A 10,231-nucleotide genomic window follows, 5' to 3' on the forward strand; every position below is an offset into this window, starting at 1 on the left:
AAGACCGGCCGATGGATTGAAGATAGAGTTAAATGAGCCAAGCGATCAGTTTGCACCGTAGGCAAAGTGTGTGAATCACTGTGAATTATTGCGTGTGTTTATAAAAGTAGTTAAGTTAAAGTGACTGTAGAAATAAATTCTGTGTATCGCAAAATTGTATCGAGAAAGAATAAACTAGTTTTAATCAAGAAAGGACTTGTATCGCTGAAGTTTCTCGGAAAGAATTTCAACGGGAAATTAACAAACAAGTAGATACGTAACAATATTAAATGTTAGTCCTATATTAATCGTTAGGCATATCACTTCTACAGTAGTTAACTTCATGCCAAACTTTTCTTTGCCCGTAACTTTACTCTCTTCTGCTATTGTCTGCCTGCTGTTTTCGCGCCTCTCACACTATTTATATCTTTATCACTTAATCATCTGGCCTTCTAGAAATCTCTATATTCTCGACGTCAATGTATTGCATGCAACTTTCGATAGTCTCAACATCAATCGTCTGCTTTTAACTCTTATTATAACAAAAACTAAACAATAATAAACATTCTCACAAAATATATTAATCAACAATATCTAAACTAAACAGTTTTTTATATCATGAAAACTTGCTACATCTGTGATTTATTTGTTTCACCAACTGTTCAGTAACATTAACAAACAAAAATGTACTTGGTTTGCTCAGAGAATTAGTTATAGTAACGTCATTCATAATGATGTCGCCAATAGGCTATTTTGTTGATAATTTATTCAGTAACACATTGTTAATACAGTTTCATTTGCTCTTAGCATCTCTGAAATTTTAGAATACTGCGATATCACACTGATATAGTATATTATTATAATCATTTTCTTAATATTTACAATATGAGTGATAAGTCTTAATATTTCTAATAATTCACTTGTGTACTCAGCATACTTGTTTGTGCCATCAGATTTATCCGTGGGTTTTGCTTTATAATCCAATCTTATTTTTAATATTTATTTCAATACCCATTCTGCGAGTCAGAGAGACATTTTTGGTGAGTTGAATCCTAAACGAAGCTTTCCTATGTTCTCCTTTCCAAAATTCTGAATAAATATTTGAACTCCTTGCGATACTTGGGATCTGAATTGCCTACCAGTGTGGCCGAATTCACACTAATTTACAGGCTATGAGGGAGTAAAACCCATAAACCCATCAAATCTCTCCCACAGAATATGACAGTGGTTGTACACGTTGCACAATACAAGACCTGGTTCCTCACTTCTATCAAGTTGTTTTCTCCGCAACTTTCGCGAGTTTTTTTTTTTCGATAGAGATGGCTCAAGAAAGTTTACTTGCCGTTGTAAAGTGGCTAAGTATGATACCTGCCCGGAGTGAACACTTCTATTATTTTGTGTAAGAGTAACATAGTTCGGAATTTGACAACCATCTGGACTCCATATCTTCATGGCTGAACAGTGTTGAAAGGTGAGTTCTGTTGCTAGTAAAGTGTTTTTGTTTAGGTTAACAGATCGAGCCCTCTGTCGAAGTACATTTTCGGGGGGTTCTTACTTGAATGTCGGAAACCGTGACACCCCTCTGTAATCCTAGCCTACCCAATCCTCCAAAATTCAGCATCGTCTACACGTAGTTTACGTGCCGATCAAAACGAATTAACACTCAGTCTGAGTGTTAATGCTATTATTCATTTATGGTTTATTATTGTTAATTTTAACTCATTTTTTATATGCAATATTCCTTATAGCTTTAGGTAAACAGCTGCTGTAATAACTACTCCAAAAACCTTCTAAACATATTAATAAGCTTTATTTACATTATGCATTAATAAATCTGCAGATTTACGACGTTAAAATTCGGGTTTCAATACCTTTTGTGTAACTTTGCGCTTAACAACTCCAAAAACAGATATTTTGCATATTCCAATTTACAACATCTGATTTATTTTCGATTTTTTTTTTATATTAATATAATAAATTCCTCTATATATATTTTATTTCCTTTCTAGTATAGCAGAAAAACCTATTAAGTAAAATGTAGGATAACGATCAGTTATAAATAGCATTCTTATCATTTCAAAATCATATACAGTATAGTCTATTAAATAACTTGTTTCTGTATTTCTTGTTAACGTTCAGTTTAAATCAGTTCTAATTTCAGTTTGGTTACAATAAACTAAATCAAACAGATTAAGCCCCCCAGTGGCACAGCGGTATGTCTGCGGACTTACAACGCTAGAAACCGGGTTTCGATACCCGTGGTGGGCAGAGCACAGATAGCCCATTGTGTTGCTTTGTGCATAAATTCAAACAAACAAACAGATTAGATGCATACATGGTTTGCTCATTTTAAATGTACATATTCCGTTATCTTTTGTAGCCCACTAGCCGTACTAACTTAACGTTACAATCTTTGGAAAACTAAATTTGTCACATTTTGTTATCATTTCTGGTGCAACACCGTTCGAACTCGCACAACATTACAATCTTCGAAACGCTATCTTTGCCACTTTTTGTTATCACTTCGAGAACTGTTAGTCCTACTCACAAAATGTCATAATTTTTCAAATACTAGTCTTTTAACATTCTGGAACTCTATAGTCTTACTCACAAAATGTCATGATTTTCTTTTGTTGTTATTTGTGAAACACTAATCGTATACACATAACGTCATAATTCTATATCAGTTAGGTAGCTGGTCTGGTATTTTCTTGTGGTTTGGGCCATTCGACTTGGAATGTGCGGGTCTCGGGTTCGAATCTCGTCATTGAACATGTTCGCTCTTTCAATCCCATTATTCGTTGGTAAAGAGTAGCCCAAGAGTTGGCGGCGAGTCTGTTCAGTGATGGAAATGGGGGTACATGTGAGTACATCCCGTGTACCTAGTTCTCAGTTTGCATCCCCCCATTGGTTAAGTTTAGTAGTAACACTGAAGATGTTTATTAAACCTATCGTCACTGGTCAAAGGCCATATCATCGCATTTGTTGACTTACATTCAAAATTTTATTGAACTTCTATTTTATGAATTTATGTCAATAAGTTTGGTATGAAATTGTAGACTATAATTCAAATTTGAGTATTATACATTAGTTAATTTCTTAATTTAAAAGTAAATATTATAAAAACATGCTTAAATATCGATTTTTGTTTGTCACGTGGTATGTTGAATGCAGCATTGATTCAAATTAGATGTTTGTGATGTTCCAATAAAAAGTCTACAGTTTCTTACGAATTATGAACTCAAATTACCGATATTAACAAGCTGTCGTCTTTGTACACTAAACGGAGTATGGAAAGTAATCAAGGAGGAGTGTTGTGCTTTGGATATGTCAGCCTTAAGACAGAGCCTTTCACAGCAGAAACTACGTTGCGGGGCTACTGTTAAAATGCACGATTGGTAGATTGAGCGTGATCAACCGTGAGAGACATGGACTATAACGATGTATTAATGATCCAAAATAATTTTAGTATAATATACTCAACATTTGTATTAGGTATTAGAGGCAATTTTGCTAAATTATGGTGACATAATTTGAACCTACTGATTTAAAAAATGGGTGTTACTAAGTTGAATGTTTAGATCCTCAAACTTGCAAATAAATATGACCGCCAAAACTCATCAGAAATATTTGATATATTATCAACATGTGCATGAACTTGTTCAGCAAAATGAAATTGTTTGGAATAACTTATTTTCAGTCTATTAAGAACAATCACCCGTGTGTTTAGCTGGAAGAAGCAACAAAATAATGAGTTTACACTATTTCCATAATGATGCGGACCGAAACTGAGACTAATGCAGCGAGGAACACTATGTGCTTATTCTTTTCTGGTTCACTGTATTAAAATAACTTGTACGCAGCTCTGGTTGAAAGTTGGCACATTAAAGGAAGTACTTTCATATTCGTACCATTTGAAAGAAACTGCAACATGTAACTAGTGTTTCGGAAACTATGGTCTCATCCAATGCACTGACTTGTTGTGATACAAACCTCCATTATTGTTGGGCACTGCAATAACACTGGATGGGAAAATTTTCAGCAAAAAAATTAGCTTCTGATACACTTTGTACAGGATGACCTGGACTTGGAGAAGGTGCAGAATAATTTATTTGTAAGAAATCTAGAGCATTGACAAAGCGCGTGCTATTTTGTCCACACACTTGCTGTAATCAGAATCTCTACCCTCGGCCAAGTGGTGCTCTTTTTCTCCACATATAGGGAATTCATTATCAGGCACTAATTTGGAGACAGGCCCACTGCCCTAATCAAATCCTTTCCTCCGTATGGATTATAAACAGGAGGGCAGAGACCTGGTGCCACAGCTCATATCATCACCACCAATACCAGCAGACTATATGGAGGTTCTGTGGCTGTACTACAGGGCACAGAAGTCAGCGACGCACGTGCAGGGTCGCATGACTTGTATGTACAGGAGAACTGGAGCAAGGTTGTGTCATTGTGCCTGACATTTAGTGTAAAAGTTGATGTGTCATAATCAGTGTTGATCCACCTGCCACTATATACCAAAGTTTTTGAAAACATTACAAAACTGATATGTCCGGTTTATTTGTGTGGATTAAAATGTTTACTTAATATTTAGTAAACCAAATATTTTCCATTGTTTTAAAAATAGGTCTTTTCAGGTCGTGTGTCTGATAGTTTATTCGACTTGCATACTTTTGTTAATAACATCTTTTAATCTTTACAGCACTAAGGATTTGTTTGTAATTAAGCACAAAACTACACAATGGGCTATCTGTGCTTTGCCCACCACGGGTATCGAAACCCGGTTTCTAGCGTTGTCAGTCCGCAGGCATGCTGCTGTGCCACTAGGGGGGGGGGGCGGCACTAAGGAACACTATCCATTTCAATCTCGCCAAATTGATTTTTCTCGTATACTGATCTAACTTACTCATCAGTACTTGCAGTTACATATTTTTGTAATTTCATCATGCCAATTTCAGTTTGCAGTGTGCGCTAACCCCCTAGTGTTGTTTTTCACTTGATACTGATACACACTATTTTAAATTATTTCCCTTTTTTATATCTCTTAAATCTTTCTTTATTTATCCTTTGGCAACTTAAAAATTTAGAATGCTTTTTGTTTTCTTCTCTGATATTCCCCAATATAAATATATGTAAATCTTGCTCTACTTTTTTTACTTCTCAGAAAGCGTTTGGTTCTCTTACGTAGCTGTCAAGTTAAGTTCAACAAGATTGACTTTCCTGCTGCAAGTTATGGTGGAATTTGAAATAATGTGGTAATTATAACGTTTAACTTCTTTCTGACGTAGCTTTCAATCTGATGGCTTTTCTTCAGACTTATTAACAAATACAGCGCCCTCTGGTCTCATGTTAGTAAAAAAAACGCTCTCAGCTATTAAATAAACATGACGACGAGTTGATTGACCAGAAGATTGGTGCCACTTAAGGAGCGCAAGTAATACTCTGCTGGTCATAAATAGAAAGATTGTGAAAAGGTGGCAATAAGATAATGATCTGGCGTTGACATCGTATGCCGCGTAAATTAAACTTATGAGTTACACTTTTACTGGTTTCCTTGTCGCATGTTGTGCTAAAACATTCCGTAGCCGTGGTGACGTGCAAATTCGCTCGCAGACTTTCTTCGTTGTTGACAGTTGGGGTTATCACCTCATTAAATAAGTCAACACCCCTACAGCTCAACCATCTACTTCCACGTCTGTTCAAATGAGGAAAGATACATAGAACATAATCTACATTCATTATTTTTCTCCTTTTATCTGTAAATGATCGAAATTCCTTGAAACAACTTTGAAAGTAAACCAATTTGGCGATTCTTGAATACGTAGAATGAAATATAACGTACTTTTTTATTTCATGCAACTATATAAAAAAAGAATAAGTTAAATACTGTGTATTAAATATTACACTTTATTAACAAGAGCTTCTAAATAATTTATTTGTTTAACGTGATACTTTGTGTAAAAATAAATTTTTGAAAAGCAAAACACAAGTTGTGAAACAGCTCATACTTTTAAGTTTCTATAAACGACTTCAAGATACTTTTCCACTTTTGTGTGACTTGATGAATGAGGTGATCCTTGTCGAGTGCGCGAAAAGAAAAAGCTTCATAGTGATTTTATTATATACCAAAAAATTAACATATATCTCACTTCCTACTGGTAAATGTATTAGGATATTATTGCTATTTATTGACATTTATAAACAAAACCTAGGGGCAAAGTTCCCAGCATGACCTGGAGATATTTTTGTTATATCTTTTGAATATAAATATCGTTATAGTGTCTCATCAGCCACCACGAGCATCCTTTTAACGGTGTCTCATCAGTCACCACGAAACATCCTTTTAATGGTGCCTCATCAGTCACCACGAAACATCCTTTTAATGGTGCCTCATCAGTCACCACGAAACATCCTTTTAATGGTGCCTCATCAGTCACCACGAAACATCCTTTTAATGGTGCCTCATCAGTCGCCACGAAACATTCTTTTAATGGTGCCTCATCAGTCGCCACGAAACATTCTTTTAATGGTGCCTCATCGGTCGCCACGAAACATTCTTTTAATGGTGCCTCATCGGTCGCCACGAAACATTCTTTTAATGGTGCCTCATCAGTCGCCACGAAACATTCTTTTAATGATGTCTCATCAGTCGCCACGAAACATTCTTTTATCTATGATTCTACTTTCTTGTATAAAGTATTAAGCAAGAAAAATGAACAAGGAATTGTGTAAAAATCAGTTGCTAAACACGATACGTTCATTATTTAGAGGAATTTGATGTGTGAACGACCGTTGATGATAAAAACTTAAAGGCTTCAGCTAATGTCTAATCCACCGGAAGAGGTACACATTCAACTGTTTGTTTATTATCAACAGAAATTATTTGTTACTGGCGATGTGTGTTTAACTACTAACAAATCTTTCACTGATTCAGTTAATAATAAAACTTGACACAATCAATTATATTTACATGAAAATATTCAGAATGAAAGAGTAAGGATTAAATGGAAATTGATATACAGGAAGTGCACTTCTTTGTGATTTAGTTTAAAACATAACTTTTTAACTGTTCAGTTAATTTTTTAGATTTTTAAAATGACGATGTTATGATTTTTTAAATTGCTTTCTCAAATCGTAATGTATCCATGTCAGAACATATGTATTTCAATGTTATCGGTATCCACACGTTATACTCAATACTGAGTACTCGGTCTTTAAGAATGTTGAAGATAATGGGTGTATTTAAACAAAGTTTTACAATAAGTTAATGGTATATTCATCATAGACAACGTGAAATTGACCTTTTTAGTTACATTTATTTTCTTCCAACAGAAAAATGAAAATACTAATGAATTGTAATTCAAAGGGGAACTAGCAGTTTTTTTTTGTTTTTGCTTTATATAATCACCGGAGTTTGCAAGTCACAAATACAATTTTTTTTCTTTTATCTTTAACCCAATGAACCATAATCCCAATTTCCAAATACACGTTTACAAAAAGAGAGGATAATGAAATCGTGGATGTTTTCAAGTTCACGAACTTGAAATGTGATTAACAGTAACATGTATTATTTTCTTGCTCATTACGTTGCAGTGAAACATCACTCTGATATTGAAATCCTTCCCTCCCATCTCCTGATGGCTCAGCATCAAGTCTGAGGGCTTATAACCTAAATATCTAGTTTTACCTGCAGAAGGACAAAGCACAGGTAGCCCATTGCGTAGATTTGTGCATAACATCAAACAAACAAACAAACCGATACAGAAGAGGGTGTTTTGGTGTGCACGGGTTTGAATCCATTATCACGTACAATTAACATATCCGTAAACGACATTTTCCCGTGTTTTGTTGAAAATCGTTCATGGCTATAGAATGTAGTTCTGGATTACTTTATAAGAACGGTTAATGTCTGTCTATTGGTGAGAGCCAGTATTATACAGCTGTAAGCCAACGTGGACTATTCAATAAGAACATCGTTGTATATAAGAACGATTCTGTTTTATTCTAACTCTTATTAATTTAGGACACGTCTTTGAACTCAAGTGTTATTCCTGTGTTCTTGTTTTGTACAGGATTTCCCATGGAAATATTTGCTATAGCAGATGGAACCGTTCTACCATACATACTGGATCCGAACTTCGAGAAATATCTCCCGGTTATCCCATCAGAAGTAAGCTCAGTCAACTTTACATGGAAATCCGGGGATAATAAGGTACATGAATAATATTCAATTTATCTTCACACTGCCGATGCCTCAAGTTCTGAACATTTATTAGTTTTATCATGTCCAATGAGGAACTTAACTTTTTCAAGGCATTATGAAAATCAAGGGAATTCATTTGTTCACTGGTTGGCGTAGTAGCTCAAAAAATTTATATTTGGTGTTTTCAAAGTCCTGTTTTCTGTATAAAACTTCAAATGTTTTAAAATTCATTTCTAAATGTAATTATTAAAAGTAACTAAAAATTAACTTACAGTAAACTCAAAAAGTAATCAAAACTCTCCTTCATTTAGAAATTATGATTGAACACAGTTCTTTTGAAAGAAACCATTTTTTTGCATTCAAAATTAATTTTAATAAACATTACTGCATTTGTAGATGAACTTTCATTGGACCTCTGACGGCCCACATTTTATTTTTCATTTAAGTTAAAAGTTCTTATCGTCACCAAATTTGGAAAAAACTACCCTTGGAGATTCCGAGGGGAAAAAAAGCTGGACACGTATAGTTGTTAAAGATGGGACAACAACTCGCACACAGATCAATAATTTTATTAGAGAGAATTTATATTCTACAAAGTAGTTTGAACCTATCATAATAAATATCTTTGTCTCTTATTGAATCGAAATATGTGTACTAACAAATAACAGATAATATTAAAGTATTCAATTTGAGATTTTGACAGTTAAATTTGTAGTCAATCTAGGAGTCATCATGACATTTTAATCACATTGGAACCTCATTGCGCCCTCTGTATATCAAAAACGAAGCTATTTGACAAATCACAAAATTTTCTTCACAGAAAGTTATTAAGAAGTATATTTTTCAGTATATGTTTTATTAATTTATTTAATAAAATCTTATTCTTTTCTGAAGCAATACAATTACAATTTCGAAAATCTCCAGTCTTTCAACGAGGATATTTTAAGCAATCCAGTTATATCCATTGAAACCAAGGGAAGGGTACCAAAGAAACCTGGAGGTATGCTTGATTGAACTTGTGAATTTTTACTGTTTTGACTCATGAGAGTGTATATTTTAAATCAGAATACTAAAAAAAATATATATTTATATTACCTTAAAGTGTATTTAAGATTGAAATAAACTTTTTTAAAGTATCATAAAAAAAACTAAGCAAACCCTTATTGAGTCTTAAAATGTTATTATTATTTGAACATAAAATTAGGCATCAGCAATAAGGAACACATTTTTAATGTATAATAAAAGTGCTTATCATAAGGTTATAATGTATAGGCGCTGTAAAAGAAACTGTGTTACTAAATAAACCAATATACATATACACTCTTTAAGTGTCTTTCTGTACACATACACTGAAGCTAAGTAATGAAAAAATAATTACTAAACATACTCACGAGACACTGATTTTGTTGGAAGCCTTATCTTATTGTACACACAAAAAATTACATTGGAAGCAAGGAAGCCAATGTATTGGTAGATGGGGGGGGGGAGAACAAATTGGATTTCAGTTTGCATTAGGGAAGGGTAAATCTCAACCAAGGGCATGGTGTGGCCAAATGGTCAGTGCTGTTTTATGGATTCAAAAGCCCATGGTTCGGATCTATCTCATTGCTGCAAAATGTCGCTTCGCACTTTCCTTTCTTAGCCGATGATGATGCAACAACAGTTACGTTTGTACTTTCGGACGAGTTCATTATCTGAAATATAGGGAAACTTGACATAGACATTTTTGTGCGTTCTTGAGGTTATTTTCAAAACTAGAATAAACATCAGAATCCCTACTTTGACGCTTAGTTTGTATCATAAATCCATATTTAAAAAATACCATGGTAAAATGGGGGACAGCCCCTCCCGCTGCAAGAGGTAGAGGGTAGTTGTTCTCACGATATCGGTACCTATGGTTTGTAATATTATTCTGCTGGAACTAGTGTGTTACAGATACTGCTGGAAGAAGTGTATTGTTACGTCTCCGCTTGTTAATTGATTTTTTTTTCGTAACTTCGTTCCGACGAAATTTTAACGACACAAGTCTTTACTTAATAA

General features: G+C 34.2%; 1 protein-coding gene and 1 long non-coding RNA gene across 6 annotated transcripts in view; one reads left to right on the plus strand and one right to left on the minus strand.

Moving 5' to 3' along the window:
- The window catches only part of LOC106469106 (protein shifted-like), a 66,370-nt gene that overhangs the window by 34,626 nt on the left and 21,513 nt on the right, over positions 1–10,231 (plus strand). For all 4 annotated transcript variants that reach the window (XM_022397528.1, XM_022397530.1, XM_022397531.1 and 1 more), the window contains exons 2-3: positions 8,061–8,200; positions 9,086–9,191. In XM_022397528.1, coding sequence (XP_022253236.1) covers positions 8,061–8,200; positions 9,086–9,191 — 246 coding nt within the window. The remainder of the gene's footprint in view (positions 1–8,060; positions 8,201–9,085; positions 9,192–10,231) is intronic.
- The window catches only part of LOC111088200, a 17,399-nt gene that overhangs the window by 4,342 nt on the left and 2,826 nt on the right, over positions 1–10,231 (minus strand). The window contains exon 2 of one of the 2 annotated variants that reach the window (XR_002612805.1): positions 9,583–9,885. This is a non-coding gene — a long non-coding RNA (uncharacterized LOC111088200). Of the gene's footprint in view, positions 1–9,403; positions 9,886–10,231 lie in introns of those variants that run through there. The other variant, XR_002612804.1, reaches the window with a different exon arrangement.

Source organism: Limulus polyphemus, unplaced genomic scaffold, assembly GCF_000517525.1.
Source record: "Limulus polyphemus unplaced genomic scaffold, Limulus_polyphemus-2.1.2 Scaffold3307, whole genome shotgun sequence".
NCBI lineage: Eukaryota > Metazoa > Arthropoda > Merostomata > Xiphosura > Limulidae > Limulus > Limulus polyphemus.